The 22,252-nt window shown below is 52.2% G+C and overlaps 8 protein-coding genes across 8 annotated transcripts; 7 read left to right on the forward strand and 1 right to left on the reverse strand.

Moving 5' to 3' along the window:
* Positions 1-762: 762 nt before the first annotated feature.
* On the forward strand, positions 763-1,403 carry BO94DRAFT_534687 (SDR family NAD(P)-dependent oxidoreductase). Its single transcript, XM_025611609.1, has 2 exons — positions 763-849; positions 913-1,403. Exons 1-2 carry the CDS (start codon positions 810-812, stop codon positions 1,305-1,307), a joined length of 435 nt encoding a protein of 144 aa, XP_025468146.1. The 5' UTR covers positions 763-809; the 3' UTR covers positions 1,308-1,403.
* A 1,431-nt stretch (positions 1,404-2,834) lies between these two features.
* Positions 2,835-4,742, forward strand: BO94DRAFT_545864 (multicopper oxidase; the record flags this gene model as incomplete). The annotated part of the gene is made up of 3 exons (XM_025613264.1): positions 2,835-3,111; positions 3,167-3,641; positions 3,692-4,742. The coding sequence occupies 3 exons, from the start codon at positions 2,835-2,837 to the stop codon at positions 4,740-4,742; spliced, it is 1,803 nt and encodes a 600-aa protein (XP_025468147.1).
* A 210-nt stretch (positions 4,743-4,952) lies between these two features.
* BO94DRAFT_574800 (Zn(II)2Cys6 transcription factor) lies at positions 4,953-7,679 on the forward strand. Its single transcript, XM_025615038.1, has 3 exons — positions 4,953-6,153; positions 6,203-6,346; positions 6,405-7,679. The coding sequence occupies exons 1-3, from the start codon at positions 5,392-5,394 to the stop codon at positions 7,302-7,304; spliced, it is 1,806 nt and encodes a 601-aa protein (XP_025468148.1). The 5' UTR covers positions 4,953-5,391; the 3' UTR covers positions 7,305-7,679.
* Positions 7,680-8,860: 1,181 nt separating this feature from the next.
* BO94DRAFT_464546 (uncharacterized protein) lies at positions 8,861-9,673 on the forward strand (the record flags this gene model as incomplete). Its single annotated transcript, XM_025608072.1, has 1 exon — positions 8,861-9,673. The coding sequence occupies one exon, from the start codon at positions 8,861-8,863 to the stop codon at positions 9,671-9,673; it is 813 nt and encodes a 270-aa protein (XP_025468149.1).
* A 2,284-nt stretch (positions 9,674-11,957) lies between these two features.
* On the forward strand, positions 11,958-14,289 carry BO94DRAFT_51731 (uncharacterized protein). Its single transcript, XM_025609988.1, has 3 exons — positions 11,958-12,251; positions 12,304-12,514; positions 12,570-14,289. Exons 1-3 carry the CDS (start codon positions 12,220-12,222, stop codon positions 14,268-14,270), a joined length of 1,944 nt encoding a protein of 647 aa, XP_025468150.1. The 5' UTR covers positions 11,958-12,219; the 3' UTR covers positions 14,271-14,289.
* Positions 14,290-14,686: 397 nt separating this feature from the next.
* On the forward strand, positions 14,687-17,564 carry BO94DRAFT_464883 (putative anaphase-promoting complex component Cut20/Apc4; the record flags this gene model as incomplete). Its single annotated transcript, XM_025608088.1, has 7 exons — positions 14,687-14,951; positions 15,043-15,388; positions 15,445-16,012; positions 16,066-16,794; positions 16,847-16,913; positions 16,969-17,118; positions 17,176-17,564. 7 exons carry the CDS (start codon positions 14,687-14,689, stop codon positions 17,562-17,564), a joined length of 2,514 nt encoding a protein of 837 aa, XP_025468151.1.
* Positions 17,565-17,702: 138 nt separating this feature from the next.
* Positions 17,703-18,431, reverse strand: BO94DRAFT_51742 (uncharacterized protein). The gene has a single exon (XM_025609994.1). It carries the CDS (start codon positions 18,384-18,386, stop codon positions 17,841-17,843), a length of 546 nt encoding a protein of 181 aa, XP_025468152.1. The 5' UTR covers positions 18,387-18,431; the 3' UTR covers positions 17,703-17,840.
* Positions 18,432-19,094: 663 nt separating this feature from the next.
* Positions 19,095-22,161, forward strand: BO94DRAFT_464431 (karyopherin beta; the record flags this gene model as incomplete). The annotated part of the gene is made up of 8 exons (XM_025608062.1): positions 19,095-19,134; positions 19,226-19,284; positions 19,364-20,170; positions 20,227-20,855; positions 20,917-21,133; positions 21,184-21,516; positions 21,572-21,809; positions 21,866-22,161. The coding sequence occupies 8 exons, from the start codon at positions 19,095-19,097 to the stop codon at positions 22,159-22,161; spliced, it is 2,619 nt and encodes an 872-aa protein (XP_025468153.1).
* Positions 22,162-22,252: the final 91 nt, after the last annotated feature.

The following is a 22,252-nucleotide window of genomic DNA, read 5'->3' on the forward strand; positions in this document are numbered from 1 at the left end:
CAGAAAGTATGTGACCAACATGACATTCACGTCACATACAGTTCACGTCTCACATATTCTCTCTGTGATTTTCTCCGTCACTCTCTTATTAACCTTCTTTCTTACATATACCTTCACCATTCAACTCTTTGCAATAAACTCTTCACCCAGTCATCCCTATACTATCATCAACTTCATTTCCAAATCATTATCACCCGCTTCACCATTCCCATCCATTTAGCTAAAAACTTAAATAACATTATACTACTAGACCAAACCATCAGAACAGTGAGAAATATATCGACAATCCCGACACATGTACTCAGCTCGAAACAAGATCACCTGTGACAGGAACATGAACATGTAGAAATGAAGAGGGTCTGAATGAACGAGAATCCCCCCTAAGAGTTACTAATTCTTCGGATTCGGAGCTCTCCCTAGCATTGGAGTCAAACCGTGGGTAGTCTGTCTTCCAGTATTTGGAAAATGGAGCGGATAGTCCCGAGGATGGCGTCCATCAACAAGTTGGTCTGGGGTTGTGGTTCTTAATGGATAAATCATGAATACAAGGATTCTCCAGTCTGGCTTGTTTCAAATTACGTCGCCTACCGCATCAAGGAACCATTACTCGGAAGAGGGTGTATCTTGATAGACGTGGACAGGGGTAGCATTTAAGGCGGGCAGTCACGCGTGCTTGCTTACCTTTGACCCCTCATCTCTACCACTCTGAATGCAATATAGCCGCATACTATAGCTGTCATTTATTTCTCTATCCACCCTTCTCAACACAGATCTTACAACCATCTCTCCCATCACCCATCATTTAAAAAATGCTTCGTGGAGTTGCGTTCATCACTGGAGCCGCGTCAGGTTTATAGAGCCCTCTTATTCTGCGTCTTTCTCCCCCACCTCAGCCAGCTAACCATGCTACAGGCATTGGAAAAGCCACTGCTTATTCCCTAGCCCGACACGGCGTGCGTCAACTCGCAATCGCCGATATTAACTTCCCCGCGGCACAGGAAACCGCCCACGACCTCCAGACCCAATTCAGCGACGTCCAAGCACTCCCACTGAACCTGGACGTGACCGACCCAGCCTCCATCCAGAATGCTATTACGGAGACTGTTGCCCAGTTCGGACGCATTGACTATGCAGTCAACAGCGCAGGCATAGTAGGCTCTACAGCGTACTCGAGTGAGCACGATATCGCATCATGGCAAAAGACATTGGACGTGAACCTGAACGGGGTATGGATGACCAGTCGCGAGGAGATCACAGTTATGTTGACGCAGGAGAAGTTGGATGAAAGGTTTGGTTCCTGCTCATAGCCTGAGTGGTATATGTCAGTGCTTATTTATATACACGCGCTTACAGTCCCCGCTCATCACGAGGCGTCATCGTCAACGTGGCATCTACTTATGGTCTCGTCGGTTCCTCGTGCGGTTTGCCGATTGTTGCTTACACAGCTTCGAAACATGCTGTGGTGGGGTTCACCAAGGCTGATGCTATTACATATGCGCCTCTGGGTATTCGGATCAATGCGATTTGTCCGGGATATGTTGAGACGCCGTTGCTGAGTTTGTTTACTCCCGAGGGGAGACGGAAGGAAGAGTCGAGGATTCCGCTTGGGCGGATGGCGCAGGCGGAGGAAATTGGGGATGCGATCACGTTTATGCTGTCGCCAATGAGTAGTTATATGTATGGGTCTGCGATGGTGGTCGATGGGTAGGTTGACTCTCTTGTGGACTTGTTGGATGCTTTGCTGACAGGTGTAGGGGATTTATTGCACAGTAAAGGGTGTAGTCTCTCAGATTGCTAGCGTGTGCCAATCAGTTAATCCCGCGTTGTCAGTGGCTTAAAGTTGGTCTTATGTTGCTCGTGGTAGATAGGATCGGTCGCTAATGCACGGCTGACTGGCACGGGACGCCTAAAGGATTCAGGCCCGAGATAAAGGGTTCGTCGCCTGGCTAGCTGGCATGACGGCATGACGCGACACTCCCATAATGCCCATTCCTTCTCCACATTTGCTTTCCCCGGCTTTTTATGGATAACAGGCTCGTATTCATAGACGATGAGCACTACAGGTGGCCTGAAAACAACCGAGAGCTGTCATATCGCTATTGATCTCATCGTGAATTCCTGCGGTGGTGTCGCCCAGTCATGATCTGCAAGCTTCCCTAGCCTTCTAGTTCCATCAGCCACAAAGAGGAACCATCCATCCGGTGGGTCCTTGCGGTGGTCGCTGAGCGAGTCATGCTGTGGCAGCAGATCCCGAGCTCTACCTACCTAGCATCTTTGTTCAACAACTCGCAAAGCCCGATCGAAGGTTCGGTCGCCCACCCAAAACATCTCCGCTAGGCTGCAAAGTGCTAACTCAATGCGAGGGGCCAACTCACCACCAGAAAGGATCTCTGCAATAGCCCAGTGGGTCTGAGCAGCAGGCGTTCTCTCGCCCGGGCAATTGCTCGACACCTGCAGTCCCACCACAAACTAAGATCGCCCAATCATGCCGGATGATTCTCCACTTCTCCCCATTTAGGATCATCCAAAGTTTTGTTTGCTCCTCCGACTATGTACGCTGCCGATGCTATGAAGTGCCACATCCAAATGGAGGCATTCTTATTAGCTGGTATTTATCCCGAAAATGCGCTAGGAAAGCTCATCCGCGTTCGCTACTGGGAATAGACAAACGGACAGGCCCATTAGGCTCTGAACTCAGCTGGCCCAAACTGGTTTTTTTCCCCTTGCCCTTCAATGAATTGGGGCATATAAGGCTATGTGCGCCGCCCAATTTTCAATAATGGTTTGTCTGGTCACGGCTGCTGTCTTTTGACCACCTCAGACACCTCCCTGCCATGCATCCCTTTCGCTACGGGCTGGCCTTGCTGGCATCAATCCTATGCTTGGTCTCCTGGGCCAATGGCAGCGGTCTCCACGTTCGGACCACCGGAAACACGGTGCGCTTCAACCTTACGCTAACATGGGAAGACTGGGCACCGGCAGGCGTGCCCCGGAAGATGATTCTCATGAACGGCCAATTCCCCGGCCCAGCACTGCAGTTGCAGCAAGGGGATGATGTCGAGTTCCTGGTGATCAGTCACCTTCCCTTCAATACCACCGTTCATTTCCATGGTATGCTTTCTTTGTGTCGTGTACAATGATCTGTGATAGCCTGACACTTTTCTAGGGATTGAGCAGCTTGGCACTCCTTGGTCTGACGGTGTGCCTGGTCTGTCGCAGAGGCCTATCGCGCCTGGTGACCGCTTTCTCTACAAATGGAGAGCGACAGAATATGGGAGTTACTTCTATCACGCTCATAACAGGGGTCAGATTGATGACGGTCTCTATGGAGCGATATACGTCCATCCAGATGACTCGCTGGAGAAGCCATTCCACCTAATTACGAACAATGCAACCGAGCTCCAAGCCATGCAGGCAGCTGAGCACAATACCAAGCCTGTGATCCTCTCGGATTGGCGTTTCTTGACCTCGGAACAGTTGTGGCGTGCGGAGGAAGAGACAGGACTAGATGCGTACTGTGTCAATGCAATTCTGGTCAACGGAAAAGGAGCAGTTGATTGTCCCGGGCAACAGGCTCAGAATAAGCTCGCCAGTGCTGCGCAGAAGCAGATCTTAGGCAATTTGAGCATGACTGACACCGGGTATGTGTGGAAGATCTTGGGTTCCAATAGAATAAAGCTAACAACGGCAGATGTATTTCCCCCATGTTAGTATCCACAGAAGGGACGTTCCCTCACAACTACAGCGCTATGCCACCCACCATGTTTTACGGCTGCATTCCTGGAAATGGTGGGACTGCGCGCCTCCTGGTTGACCCGACTGTCAATTATGTCAGTTATGACCTGATCAGTACGGCGGGAGTCTCGATGATAACGTTTTCCATCGACGAGCATCCGATGTATGTCTATGCTATTGACGGGCGGTACATCGAGCCAACCCTGGTGGACGCGGTCACCGTTGCCAACGGCAATCGCTACTCGGTCTTTGTTAAGCTAGACAAGCCTGCTGGGGATTATACCATCCGTGCGGCGAACTCCGGGATCAACCAAGTCCTCAACGCTACTGCAGTTTTGTCATACAGCAACGCGATCAAGACCCAACAGAGCTCGTCGGTGGCCTCAATTGACATCCATGGATCGCCTGTTTCTTCCAACTACACCCTGTTGGATGAGTCCACGATCATGCCATTCCCGGTGGAGGTGCCATCCCAGGAGGTCGCGCAGACTTATATCCTGCGGATCGGTCACTATAACGCATCCTACCGCTGGACCATGGGAAACTCCACCTTCCCGCTTTCTCTGGAGGCAGCATCGCCCCTGCTCTTTTACCCGTCTACAGCTAAACCTGATCTCACCATCAAAACACTCAACGGAACGTGGGTTGACTTGATCTTCCATGTGGATGGCCCGATCCAGCCCCCTCATCCAGTCCACAAACACAGCAACAAATTCTTCGTGATCGGACAGGGCAGTGGAGTGTGGAATTACTCCTCTGTGGCGGAAGCGATGCACTATATCCCGGAGAGCTTCAATCTTAAGACGCCTCAGATTCGGGACACGTTCATCACCCCGGCTGCAGCGACGGGAAACACCTGGCTGGCGCTCCGGTACCAAGTTGTGAATCCCGGTGCCTGGCTTATCCATTGCCACATCCAGGTGCATCTGAGCGGTGGCATGGCGTTGGCGATGTTGGATGGGGTGGACGAGTGGCCGGAGATTCCGGAGGAGTACCAGCCGAATTAGTTCAGCTGACTCCTGCAACTCCGTGACGAGTGATGTCTGATAGAGATTCTATATGTATCATATTTTATTCATGACTTCCCTGGAAGGGCTGATGCATCGTGAATGGGCGAGCAGCGAGTGTAGGCACCAGGGTAAATAGTAAGCCGGGGACAAGCGATGGTTAGTTATATGTAGCCAGCGCCCAGTAATTGATTAATTTCCCAACTTGATCCGATTGCACAGTAGACTAGACTAGACTAGACTGAAGCTAAACTAAGCTGCCATCGCAAGGCATACTCAATCAGGTTAGGGGCACGTGGCGCGGGGTTTCTGCGCCTCAGGCATCCGGGCAGCGGGCAGCGGGCAGCGCAGCCTCATCGTCTCATCGCCTCAAGCTTCCTTTCATTCTCGATCTGCCTGTCCATCGGAGAATTCGTGTTCCATGTTCGATAGATAGAGCGAGCTGTACCTAGCTCGAAATCTCTCGAGAACCCAATTCAAGTACCTTCTATACAAAAGAAGTCGGGCTCCAGCAGGCTCTCCCCCCCCCCCTGAGCCTCGCACTGGTTACCCGATTCAGCTGCAAGTCTACCTCCCCGCTTCGCTTCTCTGATCAGATCCGCGGACTATATACTTCTCCCGCCTTTTAATCACACCCCGCTCGCCTATTATGGTCTTCTGCGGCAAGCCAAGCAAAGGTTGCGGCGAGTGCCGGACTCGCAAGATCCGGTGCGACCAAGGCCGTCCAACCTGTTCACAATGCGCCAAGGGGAACCGGAGCTGCCCCGGATACCGCGACCAACTATCCTTAATGTTTCGGGACGAGAGTCAGCAGGTCATCCGCAAGGCACGGTCTGGCACAACGGCGCGCAAAGCCAAGGCTTCTAGAAAACCAAGCCCGGAGAGTGGAATGATCACCCTCGGTGACAGTCGCACTACCACCGCTAGTAGTAGTCCGGCCCCAGCGTCATCGTCAGCCAGTGAGATTCTGCTGGGCTTTGATGAGCTTGTTTCCCTGTCCCCACAATATCTGGAGAGTGATCTGGTTCGCTTCGATGATGTCGTGTATTTGTCCCCGCAAGGGCTGGAGCAGCAGATCATTCGACACTCCCTAGTCCTGCAGCCATCATACCAACCCACTCAAGACGATGCCATTTGCTTCTTCCTGCGGCAAAATACTTGGATTGGGCCTCTCTGGTCGGAGAAAGAGGCCACACCTACATCATCGCCCAGTCACAAGGCCATGATGGCTAGCTTGGCATCCGTTGGGACGGCAATGCTCTCCCGCGCGAGGAAGTCTACCGCGATGAAAGTCGCCGCAGAGAAGGAGTATGGACGTGCGCTGCAGCTCCTCACCTCGGCTGTTTCGGATAAGCAGCAGGCAAAGTATAACGCCACGCTTGCGGCCGTGCTTATGCTGGCTATCTTTGAAGTAAGTCGATTGCAAGGGTTTGGTGCACATGGAACCTAACATGTCCTAGGTGGTTACTAGTAGGGGGGCGCGAGCTATCGACAACTGGACGAATCATATCGACGGGGCTGCAGCTTTGCTCGAGCTGCGAGGTGTAGAGCAACTTCAGGAAGAACAGGGGCTGCAGCTTTTCTTGAAGCTGAGATATCAAATTGTACGGATTTAATCTTCCATTCCCCCTTCATTCGACGTCGGGCATACTGGCTAACTAGCTTGCAAAGATTATCAGCTGTCTGCAAAAAGAAGCCAGGGTCCCCGAGTCTGTTCTGCACTGCGCCAAGGTTGCCATGTTTCTACGACCGCAGTCCATGGCCTATGGCGACCGCCTAATCACAACCATGGGCCGACTATCCAACCTGCGAGCTGATATCAACGAAAAGATCTTGACGGATCGGAAGAAGATGCTTGAGGAAGCCTACAGTATTGAGGCCGAGCTTATGTCATGGCTGACGTCCCAACCAGAGAACTTTGCATACACCACTGTCGAAGGCCCCTGTCCTCAATTCAGCTGGGGTCCTCGGCCGTACAATAATCGGTATCACATCTATAGTGACTTCTGGGCCTGCAGCTCGTGGAATCATTACCGGGTCGCCCGGATCATCGTTAGCGACCTCATCCTGACATGTATCCGAGAATTAAACGCCGGATCGCCACTGTCCACCGATCTTGCCAGTCATGCCGCGCAGATCCGCAACACAGCCCGACAACTCGCCAGCGACATCTGCGCCAGTGTGCCCTATCATCTCAGCGATAATGCCCTTGTAACGGCGACCGAACTTTCTGACACAGCCGCCTTGGATGAGATACCTGTTCATCAGGGATTTATTCGCGGCATGGTACTCCTCTGGCCGCTGGCTATGGCGGGGATCACCCGAGGGAAGGGCCACCCCTTACGCAAATGGGTGCTTGACTGCTTCAACCTTATCGGAAATAGAATGGGCATTGATCAGGCTCTAGCCTTGATCGAGATCCTGAAGAGCAACGGTCAATTCGACGCACTGGTCTTGCCAGAGGACAGTGTCACTGTAAGCGATGATAATCAATATATCACGGGAGTGCCGCAGCTGGCCTGTGCCCCTGCTCAAAATACATATTCAACTCAAGTGGCGTGACGCTGCGAACATCCGATGACGATAGAACATTCAGTGGCAGGCCACGTGGAACAGTCAATGTATCACTCAGCATACAAAATCTGGACAATTTACTGAGGAAGGATGTACATGACAAAATTATTACCTCACAGTATCTCATAATCATCGATTGCCAATCCCTTTCATTCTAGATCCCCTGTCACCCATCTATCCATCCATTCATTGATCCAGACCCAACGAGGCTGTGCCGTGCGCCCACCCACCCCGCAGTCTAAGCCTACCTGTCATACGGAACCACCCACCCTTTCACAAGGCAGTGCACTGTACCCTGCACCGTGGACAGTAACACACGGCACTTGTCTCCATGCCCTAGCCTTAGGAATAATAAATCAGCGGCGCCTACCTACCCATCCGACCCCGATTCTTCATATACTCTGGTTCGGGCACAGCACAGCCCCCTTCCATCCCTCCCTCTTACTTAACCTTGGCCTTTCCATGAACTTCCCTCCCCACTCAGAACCCTGAACATCCCTGTCTGCTTGCAGTAGACAGGTGCGGTACTTTTCTTTTCCTTTTCCTTGTAAGGCATGGGTTAATGCATCCAGAACATGGGATAGAATATAGGTAGTGGGTAATCGATCTCCCTTGCATGGTATCATTCGGGATGGGAGAAGGGAGGGGGAGGAGGTGGGGGGCAGTGACACAAACAAAGTGTGAAGGTGATACAATGACACATGTCTACCTACTAGTCTACAAGGGAGATATCTGCCTTAGGCTGTCTTTGCAGTTTGCAGTTTGCTTTGCTTTTCTGCTCTGCTCTGCCTTGTGGAGACGGCTTGCTCCCTCCCCTCCGGGGTTATTCCATTCCTCCGTATAGGTCGTAGTAACTGGGGAATTGTACCGATTAGTAGTGTATTCCCATCTCTACGTAGGTCTAGTACCCATGGTATTACGGGATTCTTCTCTGGAGGGAATAGGAATCTGCCTTGGCGATGGGCTGTGCTTGCCGGATTTGAGTTCTAGGAGGAGACTATTTAATGAGTCTTGGTGATGGTGGTGGTGATGATGATGATGATGATGATGGTGGGGTGAGTGTGTTGTCATCGTTTTTTTCATCCGTGTTCAACTTACTTGCATAGGACTTACCTCGTGTGATCTTGTCATAGGTCTTATATCACTCACGTCGTTTCCTGTTTGGTTTTCTGACTTGGAACATGCCTTTCCATCTACCTTTCGGTCGCTCACTTTCGAGACGCGGCTCGAAGAGTCGTCAGCAAGATCAGGATAAAGGTCAGGATCAGAGTCGGGATTTGACTACAGCTCCTTTTTATCAGCAGCACGTTTATCAGGACCAAGATCAGATTCAGAACCAGGGTCAAGGCCCAGCTCCAACTTTTCAGCTATCCGTCTCTCAGCATCAAGACCAAGACCGGGATCAAGTCTCTCAGGACCAGACTCAGGGTCAAGCATCAGCCGATATGGGTCACTCTCATTCTCGACAGAGTCGACATATGCGCTACTCCTTGCCTGGGGATAGGAACCCAGGTACTGCTTCACGCTCACTGGGAAAAGCACCCATGAACAGTCCACCCCAGGCCCCAACCCCAAGTCCGTGGGCTCCTCCGCCGTATTCGTCACACTTACCTGCACAATCTACCACCTCGACGAGCAGCGATACTCCATATTCATTCTTGCGGGAGTTCGATACCATCTTCGTCGTGGACGACAGTTCAAGCATGTTGTGGGAAGGACGCTGGAAGGAGGCGGAAGATGCTATTGCCGCGATCGCCCCGATTTGCACACAGTACGACCAGGATGGCATCGACGTCTACTTTTTGAACCATCGCCGCGACGGAGGCCGGAGGAACAAAGGGGGATACCTGAATATTACGACAGCGGACAATGTTCGCGAGATCTTTGGCAGCGTGCATCCACAGGGTGCGACGCCCTTTGGTCGACGCCTTTACGATATTCTCGATCCTTATATGCGAGAGCTGGAGAAAGCGATTGCGAAAAGCGATGGGTCGTGTGACTCGACACAGCTAATGAAGCCGCTGAACATCATTGCCATTACGGATGGCGCATTTACGGACGACGCGGAGAGTATCATTGCTGATGTCGCGGAGAGACTGGATAGCGACAAATTCCAGGCCGTGCCCTGGCAGGTAGGCATCCAGTTCTTCCAGGTCGGAAACGATGCCGCCGCCACGGCCTATTTGCAGGAGTTGGATGACAACCTGGGGGAGATGCAACAGAAGGGCCGTATCCGGGATATTGTGGATACCGTGCCGTGGAGGGGTGATCGGGGGCAGACGCTGAGTGCGGAGGGCATTCTAAAATGCGTCCTTGGCGCCGTGAACAGGAAGTATGATAAAAAGGACGCGTTTTAGTGAAGGAGGGGGGGAGGTGATCTACCCTGTTCTTTCGTTTCATTTGTCACTTATCGCTAACGCTTCCGTTGCCTTCGGGGCTTTGCTTTTCTTCGGTCCTTGGGGGTTGGCCAGGGCGAGTCTAGACTGTGTCCTTCATCTGGTCGACCCTGTCATTTGTGTAACAGCGGCAGGGTTGGAATGAAACGCGTCGCAGCAAGCGCCCTGTTGCCGTTGGCTTGCCCGAGACCAGAACCCATATCGAGATAGATCCTTGTGACTGGTCAGAATCTCTGATCGTAACAATTTAATCGGTTGCTCCCAGCTGTCTTTGCTTTTTGAATCGCGTAGAGGGTAATGATTAACGGCTTCTCTGGGCCAAGTCCAGCTGTCGCTCTCCGGGTAGTCCCGCCAAATGGACTGCTCACAATTTGAACATGGTTTACCGATTGGTCGGCCCAATAAGGATGTAAGCCCGAGGTGACAGCCATCTGTCAGAGATGCTGAAGGCTAGGGGGTGTGATTGACTGTCATTAGCCTCCGACTATTTGTTGTCCAAACCTTCAATTTCCCGGGGGACGATCGATCCTACTTGCCCAGCACCCGAAAGTTAAGGACACTGACTGGTTGCAGGGGGTGCCGCCAGAGGCGCCCAGTGAGCCATTGAAATTTTATCTATATGAATCCGGAACTGGCAGATTGATTGGTTGAGAGGCAGTCCCCTGGGCGCGTAGGCGCGCTGGTCCGTGAGGATGGATCACCGGCCTTGTCCTAGACCCCTGTCCTAGTGCTAGTTTCGTTAGTCCAAGGAAGCACTCGGGTCGGGAGACTTGACAAATCACCTTGTCAGTTCGGCTCGTCATGCCTCTGTTGTCTGTTGTAATCCGCCGGTCGTCAGGACAATGGAGGATGATTTGGAGACAATGGAGCCGGGGAGATGCAGGAAGATGCAGGAGAGATGCATCAACAATGGTTGGCGGCTGCAGAGGCAGGATGAAGCGAGACGGCGACAGGTACGTGACCGTAAGATTGGCTCTCCCTCGACCACCTGCGGGCCTCTCACGTGGTGTGGAGAAATGCGATCGGCGTGTATGCGTACGGTACTGTCCCCCCTCATCCGCCCTGGAAAGGGTCGGCGCTTCAGTTGCACCCTCGGCGACAGCTTTGGGCGTTGCCCTGGCTTCCACCTCCTAGTGACCTTGGATGACTCGGTGAGAGCATGCGGAACCCAATTCCGGATGAGAATAGTAACTTTACAGGCTCGCTTACAAGGCTGCAGTAGGGATCTCGTGTACTAGTTGACCCTAGAGGTGATCACCAGCCTCAGGTGGCAAAGCAGGGTTGGATACGGTACGGTATGGTCATAGCACCAGCCACCGCGGCCGAAAGCGGTTACGTAGCGCCGGTCCGTCGTGGAATTTGCACCCGCCGGTGTCTCCAAGACTCCAAACAACGCTCGAGTCAACGAGTCAACCACCGGATCGGTTTCGTGGCTGGCTGTTTTTGTGATCCATCCATATTAATCACTCGGGCTTCTCTCGGGCCCCACCAACTAAATTCCGACTAGACGGCATAGTGGTCCCTTAGGCTACGCTGGTTCGCCAGGAGGGATCAGCATCTTCCCAGTCTTTGGCGGGTGGATCGAATATCCCAGGAACCATGTTCGGATCTCATCGCGTCCTTTTTTCACTAGCCTTCCCTCCTGTTGCCATGAAACCTTCTCCTCGATTATCCTCGCTTGCAGGGGGAGTCCCTTTCGTGACGTGGTTATTGCCCTGTCCAGTGGATCCTTGATAAGCGCGCCGGACGAACGGTCGATTCAGCTCTTGAATTTCAACCTCGCCGCCACGCACACTGCATTCATCTATTTGGTGATTATCATACTGCGATTGGATCTGTCCCTGCCTTCTACGCCTGGAGGCCGGATCAGCCTGGCTGTCACCGACCCGTCTGGACCACGTGTGGAATCCCTTAAGAAGCCTTGTACAAAACGTCCGACTCCGGCAGCAAGCGCCGCAATTTTCTGCTCTGCCTCTCATCATCGTTCATCGGTGCAGTCTCCGCTCTGTCGGCGCTTCCTACTACCATCAGCTTGCATCATTGGCCGTGGTTGAACGTTGCAATCTCCCGACTAAGAACATCCAATTTTAACTCCCGCATCTCCGCGCCTAATGATACAGTGATCTCCAACACTCATTGCCCACTGTCGGTGTCAGAACGCAGCTGGCTTGTTATGGCGCTGTGCCTTTGAGCCTCATTCAAATCTTATATTATTGTCCTCCCAACCGCGCGGCGAGGCGCATCCGTTCAATTGTACTGCTCGAGTCTTTCGAGGAACACAGCCCGACTCGGCTATCCGCCAACCACTAAGACGCTCCTTCGCTTTTTACTGTCACTGACTCTGTCCTGGCTGGTCTAGGACATTCTCATTGCCTCTGCTGTCCCTATATAATACGCGCTTCACTTAGACCATTGACTTCGCTTCAATTGCGAATTACTTTCACGATATATTATTAATTGATATTTCATTGCACACTCAACAATTGACAGCCTGCTATACTGCAATTATGGCTTCGACTACTTTGATGACATTTCTTCTGTACGTGCTCCCGAAAAATCCAGTCTAGGAGTCTGCTAACTTCCGTGTGCAGTTGCACCAACCCCCATGTCAAATCGGTTAAGCTGCTGGGGTCATGGGATAATTTCACCCAGCCCTATATCATGGAAAGGGATAAGCGCGTTGGCGCCGGGCAGTGGAGGGGATGTCACACTTTTTATAACATAGTGTGCGACGGCTCCTCAACGCATATGACTCCAGCACGCTCTGGAGGGCTCAAAATGGGCGGCACTTACTGGTATTATGTATGTTTCTTCTCCAGGTTCCCTTTCAGAGCATCCAGTCTAATGTTTCTTTCAGTACCTGTTGGATGACGATGTGGAATACTACAATGAAGCTGAGCCTGTGACCACGCACTGTCCTCTCCTACCGGGTCAACCGGTCAATGTTCTCAACGTCCCAGTCATTCTCCCCGATACGTTTCCCACTCACACTCACGCGAGGAGTCCCAGCCTACAGAAAGCGGATCAACGAACTATGAACCCCGATGACAAGTACATGAATCCTCGAGAGCCGCCGAAGCCAAAGCTTCCTCGTCTTCGCACGTCTCCTCCGCTGTTGCAACAACCAACCCCAGCCTGGTCATTCAGCACGTCCCCTCTTGGTATCATCACTCACCGAGGCACATCGCAGCCTAGTAGTGCAACGCCAAAGGTGAAAGGCCTGGATGCATCAAGAGCAGCTGGGTGCAAAACCGCTCGTTCTGTGTCCCCGCCTAGATCAAGAGGTCTTCGCGCCGCATTCCGCCACTGGAACACATCTTCGCCGGATCTTGGATCTACGGACGATCACGAGGGACAGGCCTTCAGACCCGCTGCCACCCATGGGCTCAAAGGCCTATTCCTTGGCAGACATGAAGAGCATTCCCATCTTGGGGCTCATCTGGGCACTGCTTCCGAGCACTCCTCGTCCATTCATCTCAACACAGATCTCCAGCATCCAGCGGACATCCTACTCCAGAAACCCATCACATCTGGAGATCGCCGCTCAATGCCTTTAACAATCCAAGATCGACGGGCCCTGAGCTCAAAGATTGCGGAGCACGGCTTGCACAGGGCGCCTCTGACCCTGCAGGCAAAGCCAGGAAGCGGGATCTCTGGAAATACCACAACCCAGGGGGCACACCTGAATGTTCATAGAAGATCTCTTCCCTTGGAATCACCATCCATGCTGCCGACGGCGATCGGTCCTTCATCGTCCGATTTTGCCATTACTCCGACCGGTTTCACTTCCAGCGAGAAGAGACTCCCAACATTGCCAAATTCGCCATCATCAGTCATGGATGAAGCATTACGGGACATTGATGCCCGACAGAAGGCTCTTGATCTGGAGGCTTTGGGCAGCCATTTTTCTGATTTCACTGATACTGAGTCTGTCGCTGGTAGCTCGGTGTGTGAACGAAGTCACTTTTCCGAGTGGAGCGCGGATACGGATGTTCTATCCCCTGGGTCTATGACACGCTCATTTGCTTTCAATTATGATGCTCAGTTGTCTTCTACTACCGACAACACTGAGACCATGGACTTCCTCAAGGCCTCTATACCTGCTGAATTGAGTGACCCGGACACCCCTCATCTTACTGTCAATTCTAGATCAGCGGCTACTTCAGTCGCGGGCGATTCACCTCGCTTGGACCTCCCTCTTCCTCGCCTTACAATCTCCTTATCGCCCTCTGATCTTGACATTCCGGGACTCTATATTGATGATGAGGACCGCGTGGAAAGCAACCCCAAGCGACACGCGGCTTTTTTCGGAGGAGATGAGTCCATCAAAGGTCTCGGCCTTTTGCAAAGTCCTGACCCTTCTTCGCTGCAATTTTCTGAGGATGTGAAAGGGGATACAGCAGCCCATCATGACAAAGAAACAGGTGCGCCCAGCAAGAACTATGACCCGTTCAGCAGACTTTCGTTACTGGGTCAGTCTGCAGCAATGCGCGAAATGATGGACGAGCTGAGTTATCTGAAGACCATGATAGAATCTGGGTCTGGTGAAGATATCTGACCCAATGTGGTATACGAATTGCTAGGAATCCAGGTTTATTAGAGATTGGCACATGATGTGAATATGGAGAGTTTTGTATATAGTAATAGTGTTGCGTTTGAGCGGGTAGAATTAGCGATCACCAAAACGGGGCAATGAATCTGAAGTAAATATATACTTGACACATTTTGAAACTCTTATGTGTAATAGAGAATTACATACTTTGCTGCAAGAGTGCTTTGAGTACTACCAGTAATCAATAGGCGGGAGTGGATCAGCGCGAGCCAAACCAACGCGACAAACACCCGCATGCCAAGAGCTCCCGCTATCCACCATGGAAATCCAACCAAGACAACAACAGGACCGAACAGAAGGGCGGCATTCACAGCAATTGATCTCATTCCCTTTGTAGAATGGGCTAGGCCCGAACGACGAACATGGCTGAAGACAATGGTTCTCAGCCGCTCCCTGAGCCGCAGCTCACGCCTGTCGGGGAGAAGTCCTTACCCGCAAGATGTAAGGCGAGCACGCTGACTTACTGTCCCACCATGGATCTCATCGCGCTGGCTACTGAGGACGATGAACTACGCGTCTTCCGTCTGAACGGTCAAAAGGTTCTTGGCGGCTCTTTCAAGGGCGATCCGTATCTGGATGAGGATGACGGTGGTGGCGAGATTCGAGAGCTGAGATGGAAGAATACTGGTAAGTCGCTTCCTTTCTTGGTGACTGACCACGTTTCAGTCCCAACTTTCTCTTCAACCCTATTCTAATGCAGATACTGATGTACCGGCAGGTCATTTGCTTGCGGTGGCTTGTGCCGACAACACCATCCGCGTCATCAGCGCTTACAGTGGTAAAACGGTCCACCATTATCCTGCTTATCGGTCCGAGGGTGAAGCACCCTATCCTGTCAAGGTGACCTGCTTAGGGTGGGGAGTAAATTTCACCGACAGCAAAGCCGCCCAGCGGCATTTGCACGAGGCTGCTGGACAAGTCAGCGTCGATGACTTATTGTCTCCGGACAATCATCCGTCCAAGGCAGCAGCATTGCTCAAGGCCGATCTACCGAGAGAGCTAGCACTACTCGACGTCGAGCCTTCACTACCCAAGCTGAGCACATTACCAGCAACAGGGAGCGAGTGCGTTATCTGTTTTCTGATTGCAGTGCGCCATTCATCCTGCTAACAGTCTCCAGTGATGACGTGTTCAGCTCTCGAGCATCTATCGATGCCATATTCCATCCTATCTCGAAAGTTACCAGTGACGCGGTGGACGTGTTGCTGGTAGGCTTTGACGATGGGACTGTTCACCTTCGCATCTTTGACTGCTTCGAGATTGGCTCTCTCCAGATTGGAGGCACTGTTGGAAATTCTGGTCCTTGCCAGATCCTTCGACATGCCTCACATCCGCTCAGCTCGACTCACGCATTATTGGCGCTGGCGCCGGAGGCCCCCTCGGGTACTTTAAACCTCTTTACCCTTGATCTTCGCTTCATCACCAGATCAGGAAGATACCTTTCTCTCCTTGCACATAAGACAACTCAACTCCAGAACCTGCTACGGTACATAAATCAGGTGCAGAGGCAGATTGAGCTTGAATGGAAGAATGCTCAAGAATTACCGGCACGGTACATGCGCAGTATCAATGAGGATCTCCAAGAGAAATGCCACTGTGATTTTGTTACTGCTGCGTATCATCTGGTGGTTACTGGGGACTGTTTCGAACCATTGAGGGAGTTTCTGGTGGATATTGTCGGCGAAAGGGTATGCTTATCGTGTTCGCTTCATAGACCGTAATCATACTGACAATATGGCAGGGACATAAGAGATGGGAAAAAGCTGTTTCTAGTGGTTACGAAAATGTCCGACGGCTAACCCACGAGTGCCTTCTTCCGGCTTTGGAAAGATGTGAAGTATTACTGAGCCGGTTGATTGGGCTATCAAAGTTTTATAAACTGAGTGAAGTTCTCGGCCTGGAAACGTCAGATTTGACAGCCATCGTGGAGACCCTTGATTGTCTTCACCTTCTTGCTCACCACATACTTATTAACGCCAATGAGGAACTGGCTCAATTCAATTCCTTTTCCAGATGGCTTCGCCACGAGATAGATATGCAAACCGCGGAACCAATGTCCCAAACTCTGGACGAACTGATGGAGAAGACCGATATGGTTGAGTACCCGCACACTCTGAAGTACATTAGAGGCGCTCTCACCAAGAGCAAGTTGCGGAATTTCATCCAGCAACTGCCCATGATGGGAATGTCAAGGCCACCTCCCACAGCTTCAGATAAGTGGGCTCCAACGGGCCATGACAGGTCGTTCTATGACACATTTAGAAAATTGCTCGAGCAGAGTGATGACTCTGAGGCCAATCCGGTCGACCTACCCAAGATGAACGACTTGACGAAGCGACTGGGGTTGCAGTTTGAGAGAGTTTTTGGACATATTGCGTTGACACAGCGCCGCGGAATTCTCCACCGATCGCCTTTGAATCTCCATCCTGATTGTGACAAAGATGTTATCGATGTTGTCATGTGTAATGAGGTAAGGCGCTGCAGATGCTTGCTGTGACAATTGTTGCTTATCGGGTGACCAGGACACCGACAAGAAAGGGCTATGTGTGATCTATATAGCTACAAGGTCGATCAAGAAGAAGCATCTGCGTAAGGATAACCCTGTCATAATGGCCTGCTGTCTATGCTGTACTGACTTTCTCAGTCTGTTTCTACCGTGTCGAATTGGACTCCGAAAATGGGGTCAGTTCTACTCGAAGCACCTCTACCGGAGCTTTCGATCTTCAAGAAGGAGAAATCCGACAAGTACAGTTCGTTGAGGATGATACGGTCGTAGTCCTCTGGTCGAACAATAGTATGCCACGTCCTTGAGGCCGAATGTTCCTTTTGGTTTCGCTAACACACGTTGCAGAAGGAACACCCTATCTTCTCAGTCTCCCTTTCCAACGTGCATCGACCACCAAGACTGACGCGACCACCGAGTCCCTGACGCCTTTCGCCGTTGGCTACCATAGCCTACAGGAGTCTACGTCACACGACTTCGTGACAGTTGCGACGGCCGTAGACATCCTGTCTCCTGATTCCGAATTTACGGGCCTCGTCAAACATACCTTCGTTGGCGCCAAGGGAAAAGGAAGGCCAATAAAGGTCGATGTCAACAGCAGACGCGGTCGCCGGGCGATCTGCGTACTGCATGGCGACGCTATGCGGTACGAGGTGTTAGATCTAGATGCGGAGTTGGAGGATGAGGAAGAAGATGAGGTGGAGGAAGAAAGTATCGTTGAACTGGAGGAATATTAAAATACTCCCATCTCATCTTAATGGGTTTGCCGTGCACAAGACACGCACCATTATTCCAGGATATTCTACTAGTAGTTCAAGAAGGGCACTACGTCATGTCTCAGTTGCCGGTGCCACTAAGATACCCGACAAAATCGAGGAGTATTAGCCGCCTCGATCGGCGAAAAGATGATGAAGCATATCTGTCGATCAATGCTTCCATTGCATTACGGGGAAAGGTAGTCTAGCTATTGGGAAGCTATAGATAGTTTGGAACCGTGCCCAGGGGTCAGGCTGTCATGGTTCTAAGAGTGGTTGTTCCGTCGACGATCCGCGACGAGCCCTTGTCAAATGGTAGAAAGAAAGAAGCTCAAAGAACCTCAATGGAACAGCCACGCAGCACTCTGAGTGGCCGGCTATAGTTAGTAGAAGGCGAGGCCTCGAAAAACAACGGCAATGATTTGTGCGTTGGGGTTGACGCCCTGGGAGATGGAGCTGGTCGCCGGGGCCACAGCAAGTGGATCGAGGGCCCCTTCTGCAAGCAGCAAAATCAAAACAAGCAAACCCGAGGAGGGGAAATTTTTGGGTTGCGGGAGGAAAAAAGAGCAGGACGACGAGGGCTGAGGGAGGGGCACACCTCAGGCAGCGGGCGGGCAGCTGCAAATTACAGGTACTGTAAATCGGTATTGCCTGGTAACGATCATCAGTAGTGCAGTCATGGTGACGGGTGACGACAAGACAAGACAAGACAGACAGACCACTACGAGAGAGGGGAACTCCCACGGTAGCCAGCCAGGCAATGCCCCGGAAAAAAGTAAGATTCTGATAGCGATATAGTAGCATATCTTGGATGCATCTCTCGGCAATAATTAGGCCTGGGATCACATCCTTTTTTCTTTTTCTTGCCCTTGTTCGCCAATCCGGGCGAGCGACTAGGCTCGCCGTCACCGACCGCTGCAGGTCACGTGTTGTGACTAAGCCCCAGGATCCCGCGGGCGCTGACCAATGAGGAGGCGGGCTTCGCAGGGCTCTGGCGGGCGCTGACTGGTCGATTCGCAGTGCTCGTCCATTCTTCTGCTGGAACTGCAAATTGAAGGGAATCGCCCTCACATTATTATTGATCCCTCTCTCTCTCTCTCCCTCTCGCTTCTTCTACTCCCTCCAGTGTTTCTTTTCTTCCCTCTCAACCCGAACAGCTTCAACACCATCCTGTTCCTAACCCCCCACCCCCTGTGTGTCTGTTTATCCCACCTTGGGGCCTTCTCTTTCCTCTGTTTTCCTTCGGTCCTGGCGTGCACCACGGCCGTCTTTTCGCCCTCTTGTCACCTTTACCCCCCCGAAGACCTGGTGCATGCCTCGTCATAATCCACAAAAACAACCTCTTCCCTTCACATTCCTGAGATAATCTATCTCTTGTCCACACTACCACTCTTTTGTTGTGGACGGCCTCTCCATCCGTTGCTTCTGTCTGCTTGGTCTTAATCCAGTCAGAACAGCTCTTTTTCCTTCACTTTTTCATTGATCTGGGTTCTGTTTTCCGCATACGGCAACATGAACGTCACTCAGGTGTTGGAGAGCACCCTCTCGCCAGGTACTTGAAACACCCCTGATGTTGTATACAAGCAACTTGTTTGAATTAAATCAACAGTATCACTGACGGGATATTTTGCTTCGAAATATAGATGCGGCGACTCGTAGCAATGCCGAAACGCAGTTGGCCCACGCGGCGGAGGTTGACTTCGTAAGTTCTGGACTCATCCTGCTGCCGGTTATTCGTCTTGAATCAGATATACTAATCTTGCTTTTTCGTCGGACTGCAGGCCCAGTACCTCGTCACCCTCGCCCAGGAACTGGCAAACGAAAACTCCGCCTCCCACATCCGTACCGCCGCCGGTATCGCTTTGAAGAACGCATTCACTTTCAGAGACCTCGCAAAGCTCCAAGAGGTCCAAACAAAATGGCTAAAGCAAATTACCCCAGAAATTAAGGCGCAGGTCAAGGAGCTTGGCCTCAAGACGCTTAACTCGAAAGACACCCGGGCCGGCCAGTCCGCCGCCCAGTTCATCGTTTCCATCGCCGCTATTGAACTTCCACGGAATGAGTGGCCGGAGCTGATGAACATCCTGGTTCAGAATGTCGCGTCCGGTTCCGATCAACTGAAGCAGGCCTCGCTGGTCACGATCGGTTTCATCTGCGAGTCCCAAGATGCCGAGCTTCGGGAGAGCTTGGCTGCACACTCCAACGCTATTTTGACCGCCGTGGTCCAGGGTGCTCGGCGCGAAGAGCAGAACATGGACATTCGATTCGCCGCCATCAAGGCTCTCAGTGACTCCGTTGACTTCGTGCGGTCGAACATGGAGAACGAGGGTGAGCGCAACTACATCATGCAGGTCGTATGTGAGGCAACGCAGGCCGATGATCTCCGCGTCCAGGCGGGCGCATTCGGTTGCTTGAACCGCATCATGGGCGCGTACTACGATAAGATGCGCTTCTACATGGAGAAGGCTTTGTTTGGCTTGAGTATCATGGGTATGAAGAGCGAGGAGGAGGATGTTTCCAAGCTTGCTATCGAATTCTGGTGCACAGTCTGTGAGGAGGAATATGCTATTGAAGATGATAACGCGGCGGTACGTGTATCTGGGCTTCATTGTTTGGATATTGTGGCTAACGATAACTTTGATAGGCACAAGCTGAGGGTCTCCCCGAGGTCCGCCCCTTCTTCAGTTTTGCCCGTGTCGCTTGTAGAGAAGTCGTCCCCGTCCTTCTGCAGTCCATGTGCAGACAGGATGAGGATGCTACCGAGGATGAGTACAACGTCTCTCGCGCCGCTTACCAGGCCCTGCAGCTCTACGCTCAGTGTGTTCAGGGTGAGGTCATCCAGCCCGTTTTGACTTTCGTCGAAGAGAACATCCGTCACCAGGATTGGCGCCGTCGGGATGCTGCTGTCGCGGCTTTCGGCGCCATCATGGATGGTCCGGACCCCAAGGTCCTGGAGCCTCTTATCAAGCAGGCCCTGAGCGTCCTTGTCGGTATGATGCAAGACGATTCCATTCAGGTCCGTGATTCGGTCGCCTACGCTCTTGGCCGTGTCTGTGACTTCTGCTCCGAAACCCTCGACCCTGACGTGCATCTCCAACCTTTGATCACTTGCCTATTCAACGGCTTGGCAAGCTCTCCTAAGATTGCCAGCTCCTGCTGCTGGGCCTTGATGAACGTTGCCGATCGTTTTGCCGGCGACATCGGTGCCCAGACCAACCCCCTGTCGAGGCACTTTGAGGAGAGTGTCAAATCTCTTCTTGCTCTTACTGAAAGGTAAGTCTATACACAAGCTCCACATTGCTCTTCTGAATCCAGGCGCTAATGTCATGTTCAGACAAGATGCAGACAACCAGCTCCGTACTGCTGGATACGAGGTTCTCAACTCCTTCGTCACCAACGCTGCCAATGACAGCCTTCCCTTGGTCGGAAACCTCTCCAATGTCATGCTTCAGCGTCTGGAGCACACGATCCCTATGCAGCAGCAAGTGGTCAGTGTGGAAGACCGCATCACTCTGGAAGAGATGCAGACCAGTGTCACTAGCGTGGTTCTCGTAAGTTTGTCCCATGCCCAACAACCATCAACCTGTTGCTGACTAAATAGGCCATCGTTCAACGCCTTGAGACCGAGATCAAGCCCCAGGCTGATCGTATCATGCAGGTGATGCTTCAGGTTCTGGCCACTGTTCCCCCCAAGTCTAGTGTCCCTGATGTTGTGTTCGCCACTGTCGGTGCCATTGCGGGTGCTCTGGAGGAGGACTTCATGAAGTACATGGAGAACTTCGCCCCCTTCCTGTACAAAGCCCTTGAGAACCAAGAGGAGCCGGGTCTTTGCGCTATGGCCATCGGCCTGGTCAGCGATATCTCGCGCGCCGTGAACGAGCGGGTGCAGCCTTACTGCGACTCCTTCATGAACGCCCTGCTCACCATTCTGAGGGTAAGAAGCCATGCCATCTTGTCACCAGAATCATTGCTTACTGACGTTCCCACAGACCTCGACCAACCAGCTGAAGCCTGCTATTCTCGAGACCTTTGGAGATATTGCCCAGGCGATTGGAACCCACTTCGGAACCTACCTGTCCGTTGTCGCGTCAGTCCTCCAGCAGGCTTCGATGGTGACCACCAGCAACGATGTGAACTCGGACATGCAAGAATACATTGTGTCGCTGCGTGAGGGTATCATGGATGCTTGGGGTGGTATTCTCCTGTCCTACAAGGGCACGCCTCATGGTAAGTACTGCCTAGGCATATCTCTCGTCGCGGGCGACCCACTGACACCATCTTAGTGGACCAACTGCATCCTTTCGTGGATCAGATCTTCCAGATTCTGCACAGCATCTCTCAGGATTTCAACCGTAGCGAGGGTCTGATGAGGGCCACTATGGGTGTTCTTGGCGACCTTGCGGATGCCTTCCCCAACGGTGAATTCGCTGCCTACTTCCGCAACGACTGGGTCACCGGTCTGGTCCGGGAGACGAGAACGAACCGGGAGTACAGCCCTCGTACCGTCGACACCGCCCGGTGGACCCGTGAGCAGGTCAAGCGTCAGATCGCCATGTCCACTGCTGCTGCTATGGCGTAAACAGTGACCGTGTGTCGCTATCCATTACTCAATTGCTCGTTTCGAGACCGCGCCCCTAGGAGGACGACTCCATCCGTTGGTGCCCTCGGGA

This window comes from Aspergillus sclerotioniger (assembly GCF_003184525.1).
Source record: "Aspergillus sclerotioniger CBS 115572 chromosome Unknown BO94scaffold_12, whole genome shotgun sequence".
NCBI classification, from domain to species: Eukaryota; Fungi; Ascomycota; class Eurotiomycetes; order Eurotiales; family Aspergillaceae; genus Aspergillus; species Aspergillus sclerotioniger.

Bases quoted from the DNA above. Each gene is read 5' to 3' on its own strand.
- BO94DRAFT_534687 (XM_025611609.1), top strand. From the start codon at position 810: ATGCTTCGTGGAGTTGCGTTCATCACTGGAGCCGCGTCAG. The intron at 850-912 runs GTTTATAGAGCC...ACCATGCTACAG, and splicing joins CATCACTGGAGCCGCGTCAG to GCATTGGAAAAGCCACTGCT.
- BO94DRAFT_51731 (XM_025609988.1), top strand. From the start codon at position 12,220: ATGGCTTCGACTACTTTGATGACATTTCTTCT. The intron at 12,252-12,303 runs GTACGTGCTCCC...TTCCGTGTGCAG, and splicing joins ACTTTGATGACATTTCTTCT to TTGCACCAACCCCCATGTCA. The intron at 12,515-12,569 runs GTATGTTTCTTC...TGTTTCTTTCAG, and splicing joins GCGGCACTTACTGGTATTAT to TACCTGTTGGATGACGATGT.
- BO94DRAFT_51742 (XM_025609994.1), bottom strand. From the start codon at position 18,386: ATGCTACTATATCGCTATCAGAATCTTACTTTTTTCCGGGGCATTGCC.
- BO94DRAFT_574800 (XM_025615038.1), top strand. From the start codon at position 5,392: ATGGTCTTCTGCGGCAAGCCAAGCAAAGGTTGCGGCGAGTGCCGGACT. The intron at 6,154-6,202 runs GTAAGTCGATTG...AACATGTCCTAG, and splicing joins TTATGCTGGCTATCTTTGAA to GTGGTTACTAGTAGGGGGGC. The intron at 6,347-6,404 runs GTACGGATTTAA...CTGGCTAACTAG, and splicing joins TGAAGCTGAGATATCAAATT to CTTGCAAAGATTATCAGCTG.